The 23,312-nt window shown below is 40.9% G+C and overlaps 1 protein-coding gene across 18 annotated transcripts in view; it reads left to right on the forward strand.

The window, feature by feature from the left end:
• Window positions 1-7,574, forward strand: part of SLMAP (sarcolemma associated protein) — a 96,218-nt gene extending 88,644 nt beyond the window's left edge. For 9 of the 18 annotated variants that reach the window (XM_079967010.1, XM_079967012.1, XM_079967004.1 and 6 more), the window contains 3 exons: window positions 662-796; window positions 4,477-4,566; window positions 5,668-7,574. In XM_079967010.1, the coding sequence (XP_079823136.1) occupies window positions 662-796; window positions 4,477-4,560 (219 nt within the window). In that variant the 3' untranslated portion in view covers window positions 4,561-4,566; window positions 5,668-7,574. The remainder of the gene's footprint in view (window positions 1-661; window positions 797-4,476; window positions 4,567-5,667) is intronic. The other 9 variants (XM_079966998.1, XM_079967009.1, XM_079967003.1 and 6 more) reach the window with 1 other exon arrangement.
• The last annotated feature ends 15,738 nt before the right edge of the window (window positions 7,575-23,312 follow it).

The following is a 23,312-nucleotide window of genomic DNA, read 5'->3' on the forward strand; positions in this document are numbered from 1 at the left end:
ATCCTGGTGCACACCGACTCCCCCCTCGCTCTCCAGGCTTCAGGAAGCTATCCGCTAGCCATGGGAGACCCAGACCTTGCCGACACCCAGAAGCTTGGGGCGCGCTGAGCTCCGCACGCCCCAAGCTTCGGGATTAGTGCAGCACACCTGGGGGAAAAATAAAATTGTTTTCCTTTATTTCCCCCCCCAAAAAAAATTAGGTGCGTCCTATGGGCCGGTGCGTCCTATGGGGCGAAAAATACGGTATTTGTATTGTGCTTTGACACTTTTCCTCTCACTTTTTAGCAAACAGCAACAAAACACCAGTGATAACAAGATAAACCTTATTCTAAAATTACCAGGGGGTTGTGGTGGTTATTGAGGGAATTAAATGAGGAGAGGAGAAAACCATGACAGCCACCTTGAGCTCCTTGGAAGAAAAGGGTGATAAATGCAATCAATCAATCAATCTTAGTGCAGGAGAATGAACACGGTCCAGTTCACTTTTTCCTGAACTTGATTCCAGTATAGCAAAAACTAAATTGCTGCTCTGCCCAAAACATACATATTAATATCCATGCAATATTTTATTGAAAAGCATAGACACATCTCCCAAAGCTACTTTAACCTCTTAAATCTAGTTTAAATGGGTCTGTAGTATATGTGTTTTCTTTGCCTTTAGTATGAAAAGACACAGACCATACTCTCAGAGCTGAAGTCGAAGTTTGAAATCACTGAGCAGGAAAAGCAATCAATCACAGATGAACTCAAACAGTGTAAAGACAACCTGAAGCTGCTACAAGAAAAAGGAAATCATGTAAGTCTGTATAACACGTGTGCCAGGTTTTTGTTATTTTATTTCCACCGCGAGATTACTAGCCATGCCTGATGAAGGTTTGGAAAAAGCATTTTGCGAAGTTGCAGGAATTTCATGAAATCAGTGGCCCATAAACATCTCCGGCCCAATACAATCTAATGGAGCAACTCTAATATTGGGGGTGGGGTGCTACATTCCATAGGGGAAAACTGACCTGGAAATACTTTCCCCATTCAGATTTGAATGTGAAGGGGAGAATAATTCTGAGGCTTTATTGAGTCCCAAAGTTCTTTTCTGAGCCTGGATCTGAAGAGCCTTTGCCAGAATCTCTATTCATTTCCTCCTTTGAAATATTCAACCCTTACAAAACTAGCAATTTGGCCAGTGGAGATATTCCATTACCCATAATTATTCAAGCATCTTCCTTCAGAAAACCTTTGTTAATCAGGGCAAGATATCTAACACAAAATGAAGCAGAGACTGAGAGAACAGCATTTTCTATCCACCAGCCGTACTTCAGCGAATGCCTTCTTGAATGGCAGTTTCTGCTTCTCGGGCGAATAAAGGAGTGTCATTCAGACTTCTGTTGACTTTGAGGGGAGCAGAGCTTAGATACAGCAACTAGAATGATTTATAAGTAAAATTATCCTAATATAACCCAATCTAAAGGATCTTGATTATTATAACCCAATCTGCTATAACAGATCAGTGATATGTGAAGTCTTTCCACTGCAACAGTTACAGAATCAACTTCGTTGTTGTAGCTTGCTATGGGCCTGAGTATATCTAGTAGAACTGTAGGGAAAGAACTTGGATGCCCTGTTAATCTGCAGTTTGATGAATATTTCTTGGTAGCAGTGCTTATTGTCTTTCTAGTAAAATGCATTCTCAAATCAACTTAAATATTTATATTTTTAAAAGTTCTATAAAGGCACCTGAGAATACATTAAAGACCAATAGAATACAATAAGTGTATCAACAACTAAAAGAAACTTCATCTGCTATCTTCATCTTCCACTTTTGTCTTAAAATGTTTTCATGTGTAGAGGAATAAATGTGAAAAATATTGTGCTGATATGTTGGAAATTCAGAATCTGAGTAGAGTTAGTCTCTTACTCATGGATTTTCACCACAGAATCAACATGAATTTTACTTTCAGTAATAAACATGTTTTGCCTGATTCAGTCAAATGAGAAGATTGAGTGGGTGTCAACATTCCAAATAATGTTCTGTTGCTGGGAGATTCCAGAACATTCTGATGGCAGCTCTTGCTCACCCTTTTTGAGCAGAAAAATATCTATCCAACTTGGCAGTATACAAAGGCTTTGAAATAATAATAAAACAGTACTGACTGCCATATTCCCTAATCACTAAATTATTAGAAATAGGGACTGAGAAGAGTTATGTATGCAGGTGGTTGGTGATTCAGATACGGGGTGAGTGAGGAGTTGACATTCTTTTACTTTACTGGAGAACCTCACACCCAAATGGATTTACTGTTATTTTTCAACCTTGCAGGTTGACAAAGGTGTTCTCCTGTTAGTTTCCCCGTGAGATGTTTTATTACTTATTACATTTATACACTGTCCTTCATCCTAAGATCACAGGGCGATTCACAGCAAAAAGAAAAAGAAAGAAAGAGAAAAGGAAAACAAAATACATATTATAACAACAACAAAAACCAGTAATCATCCTTCCACAGACACATTTAAAAGGGAATCGTTTGTTTTATCAGCCAAAGGCCTGATTATAGAAGAACATTTTGTCTCGTGCCTAAAGATATGTAGTGAAGGCACCAGGTGAGCCTCCCTGGGGAGTGCATTCCACAAACAGAAGCCACCACAGAAAAGGCTCATTCTTACGTTGCCATCCTCTGGACTTCTCACGGAGGAGGCACACAAAGAAGGGCCTCAGATAATGATCACAGGGCCTGGGTTGGTTCATATGGGGAGAGGTGGTCCTTGAGGTATTGCAGTCCAGAGTTGTTTAAGGCTTCATAGGTCAAAACCAGCACTTGCTTTTGTTTTTGCTATGCTGCCCCCTTTCCGCTTCATAGGCCATCTTTCTTTTCTTTTTTATTTCCCTCAATACTTATTTTTTTTCTTTCTTGGCAAGCAAGCGAGTTTGATGTATTGGCTTCAAAGTGTAGTAATATTATATCAATAAAATAATTAAAAGCAAAAAACAACAACAACAAACCCAGCACTTTGAATTGGGCCTGGGTGTGCTCTCTAAGGCTGAAGTAAGAAACATTTTTTGGGATCGAGGGCTGTCTTACCCTGGAGGAAATTTGAATTCTATAAATAAGCTTCTTCCCAATAGGGGAAATAATATTTTCCATAAAATAAACCATAAGAAAATACTGTGCTTCCAACAGTCCCTAATATTAAAATTCTAGCATATGGAAAACCTTCCTGCCACACTGTCCTTAGGCATGGGGTTGAACACCAGGGTCTCCACCTTGTCTTTTTCATAACATTTGGATGGACCATATACGGAGAGATAGCCAGGTGTTCCCTGTTTTGCATCCTATGGACCTTGTAACATTCATTCTCTGCTGACAAGAGATAGGTTGCAGTGCATATTGAATCACTTCTTGCACTGCCTGTGATCTGAACACCATGTGCGCAGGGGCTTCCCATTTTAGTAACTGAGAAAGAAACACCCCACTGTGCTCATCATGCATTTTCCTCATTTACCTCAGGCCTAGGTGTGTCAGAGCTCATGATGAAGTTGCTGTATCATAAACAGCAGAGTGTTTGGGGGATTTGACTGCTAAAACTCATTACTCTAGCCCCAAGTCACATTGAGTAGTTATTTCTTGTTTTGGAATCTGCTTCAGGTGAGCAAGTGCTTGAGGGGTTTAGGACCCAGTGACCATTGTAGAGGAAGCTAATGTGAATGTACCTGTGACATATCAGGGCACACAGCCCTGAAAGTTGCTCTTTCGCCTACTGAAATGTGATCCGCGTGACCTGAAGTTTGGCCCTGATTATACAAGAAGGCATCCTCATTTGTGAAGAAGTTATATGCGGAGAAAACCCCAAAAAGATTTATGTGTTCTTCACAAGTGAAAGCACTTGCCTTTCAGTATACATTTCCCCCCTATATTTAGGCGATACCAGGATAGGAAGAGCTTCTTACGAAGCATCCAACATAAAATAATTTTTCTACAGTTTGCATTCTGTTAAAAATGCAAGTCTGATGCAGATGGAAAAGGGAAAGATGGATTTTGTTTTTTGAACAAGGTAATTTTAAATGGCTGTGTATCCAGATGGATTAAAATCCTGATTGGTTTTTGAAGCTCCTGAATATTCTGTTGAATATGATTTGAAAATCTAGAATTACATAAAGCACAATTGCACTCTTTCTTCTAGGGAACCCTCCTGAAATGCAGCAAGGGTTTAAGGTTTATTTTGCCCTAAAATATTACATTCTGTAGATTAAAAAGAGCTTCCTTAAGAGAAGAAATGCTTTGTTGTTCAATATCCATGTTTACTTTGTACAGTGGTGTACTAACTTTGTATACCAGACTAGCTGTGTCTTCTTGTTAGATGTCTTTAGTGTTTCAGTTGAAACAAAACTTGATCTTTGAGCTCTCCCCCTATCTAAATCATCTTTACCTATTTGATTATTTTATAGCACAAAAATGATTTTAATATCCCTTCCCTTCCCTTTAGCCTTCCATATTACCACCCGTCCCAGCCGTATTCATCGGCCTAATCCTGGCTTTCCTGTTTTGGTGTTACAACCCATTGTGGTAGAGAAAGGTACTACAAGCACTATTCAGTCCATGTATGTTCGTCCCTCTCACCTGTTTGTGCCATTTTTGTAAGATAGTGCATGGTGAAAAACAGGTATTGGTTTACCTGATGCAAATCCTTCATTTAATAAGTCATTGTGTGTGGTATTGGCAAACCAAAAAACAAACAAACTAATCATTTAACATCTGTCTTGTTTTCCTTGTGCTAGTGCTAACAGTGTCCTGTTGTAACCTACTTGTTTCTGACTGTGCTTCTTCTAACACACATTTGTCTTTTGTAAAATGCCACAGAGTTAGGGCCTGGAAGAAAACCTAACTGCTTAATGACACTAAACAAATGAGGAGTTTGCATATTTGAATCTGGTCCCTTATTTCCTTTTTACCCTCCACTAATTCAGAAATTTCTCTCTGGATTTGAATGCCTTTCACTTTTCTCACTGTTGTGGTGAAGAAGATGCTGGGTGGGCGGGGAATGAATGGACGAGGTGCGGGCAACAGGTGGTGGTTTTGCATTTCCAGTTCTTGCAGGGATGGATACTACCTTCCCAAATGCATTCTGTAAGACTTACCACCCTCCGTGTGGAATTATATTCTTCAGAATGGTCATAATTGAAGGTGGGATGAATAATATACACATTAAGATTAACACTGCTACATTTCAGAACTGCTTTAAACCTAGGCAAGAAAAGTTTAATGTGTTGTTAATTGTTAACTGATGAACTTCTGCTGATGCTTTGTACAGTGTTCTGGAGGAGGTCTAACAGCTCATAATTTGGCATGGCATGCATTTATCTTGGCACAAGCATCAAATGCAGTTTTCAGATTAAAAATTTCAGAAAGGTTCAATAGGAAGCATTCAGTTAAGAGATGAATTTATGCATCTGCTAAAGCTAATGATGTCACTTCATGGAGACTTAACATCCATTGAAATTCCTTCACTTAGATGAACTTTGTTTAACCCCTTGATGCCCAGTCAAAAAAAAAAATCAAAACCACGAACAGATGGGAAAACCTAGGGACTTCCAGGAACTTGAAGGGGTTAATTAATTAGTGTCCACTGAAACAAATGAGATATTGATTATTTTCCTTTTTTTTTCTCCCTACACAGAGACAATGGCCTTGGATGCCTGTGATGGCAGCTTTGGTAGCTGTGACAGCCATGGTGCTGTACCCAGGCCTAACCAGAGCTTCTCCATGAGAACTGTTGTTGAATCCATACACCGTCCTCCCTTTAGAAGCTGGCATCATTCACATACTGGGGGAAAGACAGATTCATCATGTTCCTTTTTTTTTACCTCTTAGTACCGCAGAGTTTGGCTTCAGAGCAGCAGTAGGGTCATTGCTTTAAACTGTACAAAATGTATCTGTCTATAAAGAGGGAATAAAATTATGACTTCATTCTGTCGTGAGCAATATTGCTGCTCACAACTTCATGTAATTCTTAAGATAGTATGTTGGAGTTCTAAATACTGTTATGGTGGCCTAAAGTAGGCTTCTTGGTACCAAATTATTTATGATGGTTAGGTGTGTGGATATTTTACTTAAGAATCTGATTGCCAGATTGAATGCAATGCATTTCTCGCCCCACCCCCTCCCCAATTTGGACACCCATGCCAAATATCCTTTAATACTTGGAAGCAGATGCAGTGTGCTCAGTGCCTTTCAGTTTGACTTTATTTGTACATGAACATACCATTATTATTTTTTACTTGCTGTGAGTCACTGAGCTATTGGGAACAATTTTATTTTTTCCAAGTCTTCTGACAGAAACAAGTATTTTTCTTCAGTAAAGGTCCTATTTTATTGATGACTTGGGAACTGGTATAATTCATTGTCAGCCTTAAAGAGCTCTAGAAGAAACTGAACAGACATCATCGGTCTAGAATGTTTTTGTGTGCAGGTGTGTGCATGTGTGTGCCTGAGTGAACTAAGGTTTTTCTGGGAGCAAAATCTTGATTTTTCTGATGGACATAGTGCAGTGATCCAATTTTTAGTTTGAATGTAATTTATTAAATCTCATGTATATAGACACTATAAAGCGCAACATATTTTCGCACATATCACATTATAGAAATGATTTTTCCAGTCACTTATTATCAAAACCAAGCTGGGGAAGTAATATTTGTCTCTTTAAACTGTGTTTTCATTGGCATAATTTCATTATTATGTGAAGTGCTCAAGTGCTTCTATTGTTAGGAGAAGGAAGAAGACAAAATCTGAAATGGGCAATCCTTCTGGAAGGTAGAATAATCTAATTGGTCCTCTATGCAACAACTTAAGATGAAAGAATGTGCTATCAATGATTAGCAGCTTTATGTCACACTTTATATGGCCTTAATATTAATGTTTCCAGTAAGCATTGACTTGCGAATAGGGGTATGTAATTAAAACCTGAATAAAGTGCTAGCTTGCACTGCTCAACAGCTCTGTCAATTAAGGTCTGTATTAATATAAAAATAATGGCACAGTGAAATGTTTCAGCTGATTCATAGGAAGACTTATCTCAGCAAAAAAAATTAGTTGGTTCAAAGGATTTAATGGCAATCAGCAGATCTAGTTAAATATTTAAATAGAGTTTTTAGTTAATAATTTGCCTTTGAGGTGTTGAGGGTCACTTTACTTTAAAGGTTCTGTCTTAAACTATTTGGGATTTGTTAATGGGAGGATCATTTAGAATTAAGGGAATGTTAGTCCACAGACTCTTAGGAAATGTTGTTTTTGTTCATTTCATTCTTTTCATTTGCAGGAAACTGTAACACCCACCCAAACACCCACCCACCCACACGCACACACACATGCCAGTGGTACTCAGTACCTCTTGTATATAGGTTATTGCAAATATTATTCTGAAAATGCTTAACTTCAGAATTACATTTTTAAAAGTAAATAATTGTTTTAAATCTATTTTGTAAAGATATAAAAAAACAATAGAATTTCTGGAGTACAGATTGAACTATTTGCACTAACACACATGATGTGCATGATTTAATAAAATAACTTTACTCTCCCTATAAATGTTTGTGTTGAATCTCATTTGACATCCATAGAAGTTTGATAAGTTTGTTGTGCACTAGAGAATGATGAAATCCTTTTATGAGCAATGATCACATTATATCTGGTAGCCGTGAATATGAAAAATGCATTATCCTTTGCTGCATTATCTTAATGCCTGTTTCTAAGATTGACAATAAATGCTTCTGGTGGGGTATACATACAGATTACTGGCATATCACAAAGCCGTGAGGTTGCATCAGCATCACAACCGTGTTTTGTTGACATTATAGTTATTTGCTACAGATGTTAAGGAAGATAGCAGACATCTCATGGTATCCACTGCCCTTGTCCCTGTGTAGCCCTAAGAAACAGGCAACTTTATATGGTTACAAAGACGGTACTGCCAAACATGGCAGCCCTGTATCGAGTCCTCTACCATCTCCAGTCTGCCATGTCTCGTACAACTTACCCCCATGTCCTGATGCTATTACAATGTGCATTTCACCACATCACACCTATCTATAGATATGCTTGTATGAGTTAATATTGAGGCAAAGCTGTGTTAGGCATAACACCTTGTTCATCAGGTTTCTGCAGTTGTATTTGCACTCTTAAGCACACAGAACTTCACTCAGATTGTTAAGCAGTCTGCTGAACAAGTATGGAAGTTGGAATACACCATCTCAATAAAAGACTATATGGAACTTATATACACCTTTTGGGTGTTTCTGAAAATAGAGTTTGACAGGCTGTTCTTGCAATTCTCTTTGCAAATGTACACTGAAAAAAGCAAGAATTTCCAGAAGCTTTAAAAAAAGTGTCCTGAAAATGTCCTGAATTGCAGTTGCTCTTTGGATGGTATTCTGTTGGACCACAGTGTTTTTGAATAACCTGGGATTGAGTTTCTGTTGCACTGCCCAGTTTACTACAGATAAATTGGTGTGACCTACAATGATACAAAGGACAGCCCCCCGAAATTGAATGCTTCTATTTATTCAGGATTTCTTTTACAATTTGGCCAAAATACTGGTGCTTATGTTCAAAGGCTTGATTCATCAGCATATATGTAAGAGGGAACCTTGTGAATAAGTAGGACCACAGTATCATTCTTGCTCATCTTGTTTCTCATTCAAGACTGTCCCTGGATTAAGTTTGTGTGTTTATCATCCCCTGAGATAATACGGCTCCAACCAGCTCTGCAGCAAGATCTGTTTTGTATTAATGGCATCTCAAATTGTATTCAGCTTAATTAAAACAAAACAGAACAAAACACTGAGCCATCTGAAGACCTTTGATCAAAACTGCGGTATTGAAATAGCCCTTTTGTTTTTCTTAGCCGCATTTGTGATATAGAACACATCCACAAATGTTGAGACAATCAGACACCTGCACAAAATGGGAGCCTTGGGTGGCAATGATATGGGAAAGGGGGAGTGGGAGAAGGACCCAGTGGATCTGTGTAACTAGGGTTGCACATCCCTATATTGACTTGCCCCTTTTCTCTGCATCTTCAACCTTTGTTGGTCAAAAACGGAATACATAAAAGTGAACAACTAATGAGAGAGCATGCAATATTAATTGTTAAGAGAATTTAACCCCTGTAGAGGGTTGCAGTCTGCCGAATATTGAGGTGGGGTTGTACCCTGTTTTCCTTCCCTCTGTATGTGTGTGTAGACTCGGTTGTAATCAGGGCTTTTTCTCAACTGGAAATCGCCGGAACTCAGTTCCGGCACCTCAGGTGGGCATCGTTGCCATTATTAGAGAACAAGGGAGGCATTCATGGTAAGTTCCAGCACTTCTTTTTCTAGAGAAATAGAACTGGTTGTAATCAACCTTAGTCATGTATTCCTGTCAGATAGTTTTTGGTCTCACACATTTTTGGGCACTGTGCTTTTGCATGAGAGCATGGTCTCTGAAAACAGGAAGCCCTGGTCAGTTGACGGGTATGTGCTATGGACCCCCTGGGTGGGTTACCAATTGGGAACCACTGGCTTATAGGATTGCACCTGGCATAATATTGGTGTTATATAAATGCTCAATAGTAATAATCCTACTATAAAATACGTGTACAAAATATATGTTACAATGAGTCAGTGTATCAATTCCTCTGATATCTTTGGGAATATTTATATATATATATAAAATTAAAATGCTATCACATCATACTTGCCAGTGTTAGCATGACCATTTGCAGAGGTGCTAATGTTTTCTTTTCATTGCTCATGGGCTCATTTACTTTGTCACAGTGGTCATCATATTCACCTCATATTCATTTTCATTCACACAGTTCAGTTAATCTTTTCCCTGCATGCTGGCATAAGGGTTTCTGGAAGGAGTTGCTCCTTTAAAAGAAAGAACTGGTAAATACTAGAGAAGACAGTTGAATTAGTCATCTTAAATTCATATCCTTCTTTGATCATGAAAGCCAAGCAGTGCGACACACAAGGATGGATGGCTACTTGTATTGAAATTTGTATTTTGTGTGAAATCGTCCAGTAGCCATGCTTCAAAGCTGAGATTCTACCCCTTCTGAGCAAAATCTGAGGCAAGTGAGGCTACATAGGAACGAGAATGCTTCTTTCATGTTGGTTATATTTGAAGTGCTATGAGGTATAGTGGTGGGACTCTTGCTTATTTCTGATGGTCTCCTCAGGTGAGTTGAAACACACTGACCAAAACCAACAGCACTTGCCTTTCATCACATAAGCTGCCAGCATTTTCTGTTATGTCTTGGTTTGTATCTGTAGTATCCTGAACTTCCCCAGCTGTGCACATCAGAAGATGAAATCACTCCTCCTTGTTTGTGAGGGAGGTGCACAAAATATCTTCAAGAGTGTTGGGGATCAGCGTTCTGCAGAGAGGTACCCTTTGGCTGTTCCTCAGGAAGCCTTAAGGTGTTAACTTCCTTGAACTGGGTGCTTGGGCTGTAGGGCAGGCCTTCCTGTTAGGCAGAGTGAGGCAGCTGCCTCAGACATCAAATTCTGTGCAGTGGGCAGCAATGATGAGCTGTCAGAACAGCTGTGTGAGGCATGGCAGGCCCCTGCACCCCCTAAGATAGCCTGCTGCCCTCAGTTGCAGTGGATTATGTGGTTACATCTCCAGTTGCCAGCCCAATTATTAACATGATTTAGATGCCACTTAATAAACAAATACCTGAAAGGGGTTAAGGTAAAACAATGTAAAATATTCATAAAGCACCAGTAAAACCGAACCTGGAAAATTAATAAAAGTAATACTAATCAAATTATAAGGAAAAGCAAGTAGTTTAAAAAGAAACGGGTATGCCTGGGTAGAATTTGCTAAACGGAAACATTTTTTTTTTGCAGGTACTGAAAGCAATTTAGCAAAGGTGCCTGCCTAATATTAATGGACAGGGAGTTTCAAACTAGGTTCTGCCATGCTGACGGACCGATTCCTTGCACCTGCGAAATGAACATTATTAGCCTCTTGATCTATAACCCACCCAAACAGCTTTACAGATTGCATTCCACCCAGCGATCTCTGTATTGCAACCCATTCTGTTTTGAAGGTTGGCTTCATTTTTTCAGTATGCCTAGCGCCTGCTGGTGAGAGGTAAAATGCAAATGTAATCCCTCTGTGGTCTCTCCTGAACAGAACAGCTGCTGGATAGCAGAACTAAAGCCAGGTAATTGCTCCCTGTCCCTGGAATCCTTGACAGAACGCCTTCAAACAGGTCAGCATCAGCCTGCTACTGGGACGCTCCAGTGACAGACGGGATATGTGCTGAGTGAGCTTTGAACTGTGTGGTGCTGGGCGACATCCTCTCCGCTTACTAACATATGAAAGGAGATATACCTGTCTGTTTGCAGACAAAAAGGCTAAGGGGATAAGAACATCACATGCATGCTTAATATTAACATTCTCTGTGCTGCTATTTTGGAGATGTGTCAGCAGCTGCTCTCGTATATGAAAACCTGACCCCCAGTATTAAGCACTGAGAAGTGATGAGACCTTGGCAGGAGGAGAGAGGAATAGCAAATTCCAGGGAGTCTGCTTCATACATACCTACGAAACTTACTTAAAGCTGTGATTCGATCACACACACACTGAAGTAAGCGCCATTCAGTGTCATGGGACTTATTTCTAAGTATATATGCCTAGAATGGGTGTAAAGCAACAACAATGGAAGAATGTAACTATTACAAGTCAGTTTCGCCTCTTCTCTTTTCATTGCATACTGCTGGCTATAGCTTTACCTGTTGCTGGTTTAACAGTTTTAATTAAATGGTCATACCCATTAAATAAGCCATATTGCTTGCTTTTATTGCTAATGAATAAAATGGCAAGAGAGCCAGAGTCGTTATGGCCAGCCATGGGACTGTGTGTTGTCTCTCTGTGTGTTGAACACTGCCCATCTTGAAATACACCATGTGGAATTGTCTCATCTAACTGCTGGGTCAAGTTTTATTAACAGATAGTATGTTTAAATGTATAGAATGGTTCATATGCAGATTGAATAAAGCGACAGATCCAATCACTAGGTCTCCTTTTCTGCATCTCCCCAAAGGTTACTTGTATTACTTTAACCAGTGAATTGCTCGCCTGTACAACAACTGCAGCCGCACTCTTAACTCAGAAGTGGGTGTATTGCTGAGGAATTGGGGACGCATCACCCTTTGTGGTCTTGCTAATGCCTTATATCAAGCAGGGCAACTGTGGGTGGCCGTCAACAAAGTTATTAAAAGTGTGTTCGTTCAGAATCTATGCAGTACGACGCTTCCCTGTTTCAGCATTTCCTGAGCCTTGCACTACACTGAGTACACTTCAGTGCAGGCCGGTAAGTTAGGCATTATTTAAATAATGGAGGCACACCACTAGGCTATGATTTGTAAGAGGCGATCATAAACTATTGTGTCTAAAAACTCTGCAGTGCACAGATTTACTCATCCACAGCATCTCTTAAATCCAGTGAAATGTTCAACTTGCAACATGGCCAAAGTCTTAACAGTATTCTCTGCACAGCCAGATTCTAAGCAGCTGCCTCCACCATGCACTGAGTCTACTCTTAGGTCTGCTTCAGCTGGTACTGAAATCCTATTCCACTAGCTCATCTGTGGATGGAAGAAAGCAGAATGCAGCTGTTCTGCCAAAACAAAACAGAAGCTAGTCGGGCTTGTGCTCGATCCCCGCCTTGCACCTTAAAAGTGGCAGGGGGGCAGTGCTGTAATTGCCCCCTTGTCATGCTCGGGGCCATGGGAGGTGATGTCCCAGTGCAGCCAAGGATATCCTTGGACTCTGCTCTAAAGCCATCTCACATACTTTGAGCCTTTGGCCTGGCCCAGGGCCAGCCCAAACACAGCCTGCTCATTATGCTTGGAGGCCTCTAGCTATTTTTGGATGCTCATGGCCCAGCTGGATTCTTGCCTGGATACTTACAGCAGCATCCTTATTCTCAACCAATGTGAGGGATAGGCATTCTATCGTCACGTTGCCCAAAGACATTCTAGTGCCTAAAGTGAAAAACCTTGATTGTCCTCCCCACCCCACAAGCTACCCTGCGCCAGCAGTAGAAAATAAAAGAGAGGAAAGAATAAATAAAATGACTGACCTGTGATTTGTCCTCATGTGTTTGTACCTAATTAAGGGAAAAACCATTGTACGCAAACCACTGAAAAGCAGCTGAGTGTAGGAAAGCAATCCTCTCTATATGTAGGTCACAGTATGTGATGATCTCATATATGTATTTTGGGGGCATATGCACTCATTAGTCTGCCCCAGCAAAGCAAGCAAGTGTGAGGGTGCTACATGAAGTGTTGGTCCTTAACACAGCATATCGATTCCTAAACTGCAATACATTTGGTATACCAGCATTGTTCGCTTCTTTTATGTTTTCTTCTTAGGCATAGATACTGGCATCCAAGAGAAAGGGCTGGTTCAAGGTAAAGCAGTACCGTTTCTTCAGAGTGCCTGACATTTGAAAATGGTTATCTCCAAGTCCAAAGTATGGCTGCCCCCCTCAGGTCACTGAAGAATGGCAACATGCTAACACTTGCCTGTATTTCTCTGTGTTTTGACACGAAAGCCCTTGATTTCTGTCCTTCTCAATGGATGCAAAGCACATTCGTTGTTGTTGTTAATTTAATATTACTTGCGAGAAGCAACCCTCAGCAGCAACAGGTCCATTTCTTTCTCTTTTCCTCCTCCCTCCCTCTTCTTAAGGCTTGATGGCCATCATTACCACCACACTGAATTGACTCACTTCTCTGTTTGCTTACATGCCGTTTCCAAATTATGCCCCGATCTTGAACCAACCAAACCATTTCACTGCACAATATGAGTCTGAGAAAAACAAAAAAGGAGAAGTGCACTGGTTTTTGGCCTTTGATGCCAAACTACCTTAGAATCCTGTTCCATTGTGCATATAAACATATTCCCCCTCCCCCCTAATTCCACTAGAATGGTATAAATAAAGCAATGCAGGGACTAGGAAACCGAAGCAATACTTCATCTGACTCAGAAGTAACATGATGCTCCCTGTCGGGTGACTCAATAGCACATTTCCTTCAACACTTACGTGTTTCTTGGAAATCACCCAAAAAATCGACCTAGCCCAGCTAAGGTCCTTAAGCTGCAAATGAATTGAGACTGCAAAAGCTGTTGACCTACAGACTTCAGTGGTTTCTAGTGGAAGCTGCTGTGAAGCCACAACCATAGGAGTATAAAGTTAAAAGTCTGTACAGTATCTGAATCAGCAGGTTTAAAATATGGCTTAATTCAGGGAAACCTTCGGCCAGTGTGTGCACCTTATAAAAGTGCCCCCCCCATTCCTCCACCAGCCCTCACATCCACCTTTCCTCTCTCATCCCTTAGGGCCAAGAGGTCTCTAATTTTATTTCACAGCCAGCAGGGAAGGAAAAAGGCTGAGAGAGCCAGTTCAGGAAAAGGATAGGAAATGGCGTGGCTGCCAGAACTGGCATCAGCACCTGGAATCCTTGGGCAGCTTCCATGTTATTTAGCTGTTTGGTAGGCCCACCGCTGAGACCTCTCTTAGCTCCCCCCCCTTTATAATGTCTCCCTCAGGTGTCTCGATCTAGCCACCACTTAAATTCCCCACAATGGCCTGGAAGAACACTATGTCAGGAATTAAAATGGCAGCTAGAGCCAATCTTTTGAAGCACTCTTGCTGCTACCACCACATAAGCCCACCAGCAGTCACTGATGGATCGCAGCAAAGAGCTCTTTTCCCTGGGACCCCACTAATCTCTGGAGCTGGCTCCTGTTGTTGCAGTCTTCCTTAGTGTCTAAAACATGCTACTAGCTCCCTGAGTAGGGGAAGAGGTGATTAGCTGGATTACCCAAAGAACTTTCTATATACCATAAAATACAATACAGTGGTGGCTGGTGTCCATTGAGACTGAAAGCAGACAGACCAACAATAGGTGGAACCAGAGCTGAGGACAGGTGGAGACTTCCCCCTGATAGGTTGTAAGTAAAGGAGGGAGGGAGGTTGGGTAGGCTGAGGTTGGTAGAGCTGTGATTCATTCATTCTAATGGACAAGCCTCCACTAAAAGATTTTTCAATGTGCCTGTCTATAGATGTACCAGGTGAAATATGCTGCTGGTCTAATGGTTCATATTTGCTGCTCGGCATCCTCATGTCCTGGAGGTTGCAGTTTGCTCTTAGGATATGTTCTGTTGCAAGTTAACAACCTGTAGCTAGAACATGATAATCCAATGAGACCTCTGAGAGACATTGGTAGACCACTGGCCACCAAATATGACTCAGCCATATGGGGGATCAGCTGAGACCTGGGGACTCCACCTTTAATTAGCAGAGGTCTTTTCTATCATTAGACTGAGAAGGTGGAAATGGTCATCATTTGTCCTCATCATGGGAGTTTTCCTTTTAACAACATTCCAGGTTCTCTCTTGTCACCCATCTTATAAGATTTTGTTTGTTCAAAATTGAGGCTCTAAAATGTTTGAGGTGAAGCATCATTGGTATAAAATAGAATGATACAAAAAAAAAAAAAGAGGAGAGATTGTGACTTTTCATTTGAGAAGTTGTGTTGGCAAAAAGGACCAAACTTTGCTAATGGGACATGTGTACTGGATAAGCCCATTTGCAAGCAAGGATCAAGGTCCCAGCATTCTCATGGACACGCCTGCTGTAAAGAAACAGACTAAGCTTACTGGGGGAGCACCTGCTTTGCAGATGGGGAGATTCCAAGCTGTACCCCTGGCATCTCCAGTTAAAAAGATCTCAGGTAGCAATGCTAAGAAAGAGCCCCCTCCCCTGCCAGAGAACATGGAGAGTCACTGCCAATCAGTGCAGATGAAACTGGGCCAGGTGGACTCATGCTCTGACTGACTCTGCACAAGGCAGAGATGGTGAACCTGGGGCCCCCAGGTGTCACTGGACTACAAGTCCCATCATCCCAGGTCATTGGCCATGCTGGCTGAGGCTGATGGGAGTTGGAGGCCAACAGCACCTGGAACTTCCCCTGTTGCTGGCATAAGGCATAAGATTCCATTGAGGCTACCAATGCGGTTCATATCAAGTATAAAATATATCCCTTTGTGCAACATTTTTATTATGTCACTTGGTAAAAATAAATCTATCACTGTATTGTGGGGAAATAGGCACATGCCTCTGAATGTGATCAGAAGTGAGAGGAATGAAAAGGGTAGACCTGTCTTTCTGTGTGATTAGAAGTGAGAAGAAAGAAGTCACACTTACAAATTGCAAAGCAGCTCAACATGTCCCACAGTGGCTCAATTGATGGATTGCCTTGTTGGCTATGAGCCAGCAGCATAGATTTAAACTTTGAATGATACGCACATGGGGGCGGGGAGATAAAATAGCATTTAACTGAAGCACTGTGCATGTACATATGTGCTGAAAATAAACAAGATAGATTGGGAGCAAATTTGTATTTTGCTCCCAGAGCTCCAAAGCAAACTTTCCCATAGAATTTGACAGAATGGATCTATATTTTAGCCTTTCTGGCAAATTTGTACTGACAACTTTTCGCTTCTAATGTTTAAAACGTTCCTGACTGATTCTCGGAGCAATTACTTTGATTAATGATGGTGGTGGGGGGAGTTCAGATGGTGAAAAGGAAATGAGCAAAGCAAGAGGACAGAGTCATTAAACCTCTCGGGGGGGCAGGGATTTATTCCCTATGGGGTTTAATAGATGAGCTGATCTCCCCATTGAAAATTAATAAACAGTTCGGAGACCAATATTTCTATTGGTGTTAATTCAGCAAATGTATGTGAGCCATTGTGGTACTTACTGGAAACAGCGGAGAATTTACTAACAGACAGTCCCCAGATCTCAAGTCCCTGCAATGACTTCCAAAACAGCTCAAAGACATGGGAGTCTTGCATTTGGCCCCTGGGCAGCCTTGTACATTTCACCTGTCTTATCAGAAGGGGTACTTTCCAAAAGAGAGTATTGGCTCAGTTAGCTGATTGGTTCGAGTGGTTCCTGTTAGGTGCTATGCAGAAGAACTCAGAATTTGAAGGGGAAGGACATGGTCCAGTTGTAATTGCGCTCTCTCTCTCTCTCTCTCTCTTTCTCTCTCTCTCGGAAGTGGTTGTTATCTACCTTTCCTTTATCTTCTTTAGGACATTGGGGGGCAGTTACATTAGAAACTGCTATTTTCTGCATGTCAGTTTGTGTTTAGTTTTATATGGAATTTGACAACTGAGCAAATCCCGAGTATCCCAGCGTTCCCTGCTTATTTTAAGGGGTGTTTGGAGATTTGATAGAGATATGATGAAACAAAGCAAGGTCAAGAAGTGGGGCTTTTTTTTCTTTTTCTTTTTCTTTTTCTTTTTCTTTTTTTTTTGCTGTGCACAACTATCTGACCTCCCTTCAAGGTCTTTCCATCACTCTGACTTCTACTACACTGCACTCTGGATCTTTAGAGAAGTGGTTGTTGTGGTTCTTACATTTATTTGAAGTTATAGAGACTTTGGAGTGTAGAAGAGATCTGGTCAGGCAGTGCTAGTCTGGAGAGTTGTGTCTGCTCATCCAAAAACCAAACAGCACCAACTCAGATTCCTTCCAAAGGCCCCATCATTAAGCCAATTGTAACAACGCTGGGCTGGAGTTGGACACAGACTCCTTGGAGGATGAACTAGACCTCCCATCAAGTCTTGTCCTCCATGAATTTGTCCGCTTTGAAGGCTATCCAAGTTGGCGGCCATCACTGCCTCCTGGGGGAGCGAGTGCCATCGTTTAACTATGCGCTGTGTGAAGAAGTTCTTTCTTTTATATGTCCTGAACCTTCCAACATTCAGTTTCGTTGGCTGTCCACAACTTCTAGTGTTGCAAAAGATATTTCCCCCCTCTATCTACTTTCTCCACGCCATGCATAATGTTATAAATGTCTATCATGCTGCCACCTCTGACTCTCTGTTTCTCTAAACTTAAAAATCCCAAACACTGCAATCTTCCCTTGGCACAGTCTACCTCACCACTTCATTCAGCTGCATATGGAACCGATTAGGCCTTAGAAGCCTGCCATCTAGTGGAACATGCTAAATAATGATTGCAGAAACACAGGGAGGGGAAAAGAAGCCAGGAAAAGCTGATGGGAACTTACCAGTGTTATTTTGGCTTTCAGGTTCTTTGTTCTGTAAAAGCACAAACTGGAATGTATAAGGTAAATTAGCGTTTCATTACTTTGTGTTATGGTTTGGAGTGCTTACTGGATGCAGAGTCAGCATGAGTGTTTTGGTCTGGTTAACGGGGCAGGGGGTAACTAAACAAAAACCCTGAGGGAATATTCACAGGAAAGGGGGGCAGGTGTGGTGGTCACCACTCTGTTGCCAATGTAAATCCTTTAGGGCCAAGAAGAACTGTAATTGACAAAATGCAGTTCTGCAGCAACAGAAAACTAGGAGACGGCTCTAGTTTTTATGGAGCGCAGAGAGACCTAACACTTTGCCTTCTGTGAGGAGGAGCTGCTGGTCTTCCCAGGGCTGGGGCCCACTTGCTCATTTTAGGAGCTGAGAGAGCTGTTCAGGAGTTGTAGCCCACATTGTAGAGCAGGATATGAAGACCTAAGCAGGGTCTGTGTCCAACAACTTCCACTCGTGCAATGGAACTTCCTTCCTTCATCTCCCCCTGTGTAACTCCCCCCTGCTCCTTCTAGATCTGGTCCAGAGAATTGTGGGAAATTAGGGACACATGGGGTGGGGGAGAGAGGAGTTCCACGGTACAGGTGGAAGTCATTCTGCTCATGCAATTATTTTTACTTTGCTACAGCTCTAGGATCTGGATGCGGGTGGCGCTGTGGGTAAAACCTCAGCGCCTAGGGCTTGCCGATCGAAAGGTCGGTGGTTCGAATCCCCGTCGCGGGGTGCGCTCCCGTTGCTTGGTCCCAGTGCCTGCCAACCTAGCAGTTCGAAAGCACCCCCGGGTGCAATTAGATAAATAGGGACTGCTTACTGGCGGGAAGGTAAATGGCGTTTCCGTGTGTTGCGCTGGCTCACCAGATGCAGCTTTGTCACGCTGGCCACGTGACCCGGAAGTGTCTGCGGACAGCGCTGGCTCCCAGCCTCTAGAGTGAGATGAGCGCACAACCCTAGAGTCTGTCAAGACTGGCCCGTACGGGCAGGGGTACCTTTACCTTTACCTTTTACAGCTCTAGGAGTCCAGTGGGTGGTGGTTTCTGGATTCAACACTGGAATGGTCCTTAATTTCCTTGGGACTACCAGGATTAGGGGTCAGGTCTAGGGCTTGGGCAGCATCCTGGAAACAGCCAGGACACAATGACAATCAGGATCGGAGAACAAGCCAGGAGCCAAGACCAGACAAGATCCAAGGATGAACCAGAAGGCAGAAGAAGCAAGGAATTGGAAGCCCAAGAACAAGACCAGAAACACTGACCATATGGAATATCATGTTGCTCAGACTTGGCATGCTCACCCTTCTCTCAGTGGTGTGTTAAGGTGGAGTCCAAATTGAGCTATCATTCACCACTTTCCCTTGTGCTACATAGCTTTACCATGTGACATTTTTGTAATGAAAGGTCAGTGCTCATTGGTAAGTCCTCATAAAACATCACCAGTATTTTAATCAGATTTCTCCTAATATACACATACAAAATATGTAATTTTGCCTAATATACACCAATTGCAAAGCAATTTCCCCAATGCAATGCATTTTTGGATACTATTTTCAACAATATCTGCATTTTTATGCTCAACTGACAGTAGTATGTGCATTTTTGTACACATTACTTGGTTTGAGAACAGCATTGCAAAGTGTGAATTCTGAAGCATGGAAAATGAAACTTCTTTATCTGCTTGGTTTGAATTGTTTGAAATGTTGAAAAGCTAATTACGCTACCTTGCCAGCCCCTTATTTATTTTCCTTTCTCTGATATTTTAATTCCTCAATGTTGTTAATTTTACTGATCAGCTTGTTGAAGATCTGCCTCTCGTGCAGCTCTTAAAGCCACAGGCGCCCCACCAAAACAATGCATTAACACCTCCTCACCCCACCCCATACATGCAACCATTTCAATCAATCCTAAACTGGAGGGTCTTCAAAGGAAGGCGGAAGAATAATAACCATTTTGGATTAATGCCAATAAGAAACAACCTGAGGAATATGAAATGTAATGGCCTTTGGCAGGAATCTGAACACTATTTTTTCCAAGTAGTCCAGATCTCCAATAGGAGGACAAGGTGATAATAAGTGATTTCTGGACTGCAGCCACTGGAAGCAGATTACTTGAAATGTTGACCAAGCTCCAGAATGTACAACCTCTTGGTGATTCATTTGTTGAGTTTTCAAGAGGTTTCTCAGGTGCTGTACCATAGAAAGACATATCAAGGGCAGTATTCAACGAAACAATTGTGTAAGCAGAACTATTTCCACTAGCATGATAGGACTTCCCTCTTCTCTTCCCCCACCGTGTGCCCTGTGCCAACTTGAAATCTGCCCCAAAGGGTCAGGAGAACCCCTAGAACAGATTTAGGGGGCACACAGGGAGAGGATAGTAGGAGAATACTCCATTGTGCAAGGTGAAATCCTTGAGCTGATAGAACATTTGCCTTATGAATATTATTATTTATTAAATTTATTAGTTGCTTTATCTTGCCCAAGGCAACCCAAAGCATCTTCCAACCAACCAAACAAGCAACCCCATACAGACACATTAAAACTTTTTTTTTTTAGAATAATTTTTATTAAATTTTCCACAGCTTTTTATCATAACACACAAAACATGACAATAGAAAAACATACAACATGTATAATTTCACACTCTTAATTTCATATTCCTTACTCTCCCGACTTCCTCATACCTCCCCTTTCTGCATTCTCGTGTCGAATTAATTAATTAACAAATCCCTCCCTTACTTTCAACTTAATTATAATAACACTCATTTTCTTTAACTTAACCATTATTGCTGTTAACCCCTATTTTTCTCATTCAGCATCAATCTAGCATTCACTAATTTTTGAGTATTTCTTTAAGTAATCTTTAAATTTTGTCCAATCTTCTTCCGCCGTTGCTCTTCCCTGGTCTCGAATTCTGCTCGTCATCTCTGCCAATCCCATATAGTCAATCACTTTCGTCTGCCACTCTTCCACGGTGGGTAGGTCTTGTGTCTTCCAGTACTTTGCGATGAGTATTCTTGCTGCTGTTGTAGCATACATAAAAAAGGTTCTATCCTTCTTTAACACCAATTGGCCGACCATGCCCAGGAGGAAGGCCTCTGGTTTCTTAGGGAAAGTGTACTTAAGTACCTTTTTCAGTTCATTATAGATCAGTTCCCAGAAAGCCTTAATCCTTGGGCACATCCACCAAAGGTGAAAGAATGTTCCTTCTGTTTCTTTACACTTCCAACATTTATTCTCGGGCAAATGATAGATTTTTGCAAGTTTGACTGGGGTCATGTACCACCTATAAATCATTTTCATAATATTTTCTCTCGAGGCATTACATGCCGTAAATTTCATCCCGGTGGTACATAACTTTTCCCAGTCAGCAAACATAATGTCATGACCAATGTCCTGCGCCCATTTAATCATTGCAGATTTAACCATTTCATCTTGTGTGTTCCATTTCAACAGCAAATTATACATTCTTGACAAATTCTTAGTACTGGGCTCTAACAATTCAGTTTCTATTTTTGATTTTTCCACCTGGAAGCCAGCTTTCCTGTCTAATTTAAAGACTTCCATTATCTGATAGTAATGAAGCCAGTCTCTCACTTTCCCTTTTAACTTCTCAAAACTTTGCAATTTCAATCTGTCTCCCTCTTGCTCCAAAATTTCCCAATATCTCGGCCAATTGACCTCCATATTTAGTTTTTTAATAGCTTTTGCCTCCATTGGCGACAACCACCTTGGAGTTTTACTTTCCAACAAATCTTCATATCTAATCCAGACATTATATAATGCTTTCCTGACAATATGATTTTTAAAACCCTTGTGAACTTTTACCTTGTCGTACCACAGGTATGCATGCCATCCAAAAAAATTGTCAAAACCTTCTAAATCCAAAATGTCAGTATTCTCCAGAAGTAGCCATTCTTTCAACCAGCAGAAAGCTGCTGATTCATAGTACAGTTTAAGGTCTGGCAGGGCAAATCCGCCCCTTTCTTTCGCATCAGTTAATATCTTAAAATTTATTCTTGGCTTCTTGCCCTGCCAGACAAATTTAGAAATATCTTTCTGCCATTTCTTGAAACAATCCATCTTATCCACTATTTGCAATGTTTGAAACAAAAACAACATTCTAGGCAATACATTCATTTTTATAACTGAAATTCGACCCAACAAGGAAAACTTCATGTTTATCCAAATTTCTAAGTCTTTTTTTACTTCCATCCAGGTTTTCTCATAATTATCTTTAAATAAATTCAAATTTTTAGATGTCATATTTATCCCCAAATATTTCACTTTCTTAACCACAGTTAACCCTGTCTCATTCTGAAACTTTTCTTTCTCCAATACTGTTAGATTTTTCTCCAAAACCTTCGTTTTAGACTTGTTTAGTTTAAATCCTGCTACTTGACCAAACTCTTGAATTAATTCTAATACTCTTTTGGTACTAGATTCAGGCTCTTGCAATGTAAGTACTAAATCATCTGCAAATGCTCTCAACTTATATTGTTTAGCTCCGACCTGTATTCCTTTAACCAACTGGTCCTTTCTAATCATGTTCAGCAAAACCTCCAGGACCGATATAAAAAGTAATGGAGAGATTGGGCACCCCTGACGTGTCCCTTTTTCTATAGGAAGTTCTTCTGTAACCACATTGTTTACAATTAGTTTTGCTTTTTGTTCAGAATATATCGCACTTATACCATTTTCAAACCCTTGACCTACCCCCATCCCCCGAAGATTCTTTATCATAAAACTCCACGAAATATTATCAAAAGCTTTCTCAGCGTCCACAAATATCAGAACAGCTTTAGTATTAATGTTCACTTCCAATTTTTCCAAAATATCAACTATGTTCCTTACATTATCTGATAAATGTCTTCTCGGGAGAAAGCCTGCTTGGTCCCTATGTATCTCCTCCATCAAACCTACTTTCAACCTTTTCGCTAAAATGTCAGCAAAAATTTTATAATCCACATTTAATAAGGAGATTGGGCGGTAGTTTTTAAGTTGAGTCTTTTCTGTCTCAGTCTTCGGTATAAGTGTGATGAAAGCCTCTTTCCACGTATCTGGTACCTTCTTTCCCTCCAAAATTTCGTTACATACTTCTTTCAAAGGTTGTATTAACCACTCTTTCAAAATCTTATAGTATTTAGAAGTCA

This window comes from Podarcis cretensis (assembly GCF_951804945.1).
Source record: "Podarcis cretensis genome assembly, chromosome: 2".
Lineage (NCBI taxonomy): Eukaryota > Metazoa > Chordata > Lepidosauria > Squamata > Lacertidae > Podarcis > Podarcis cretensis.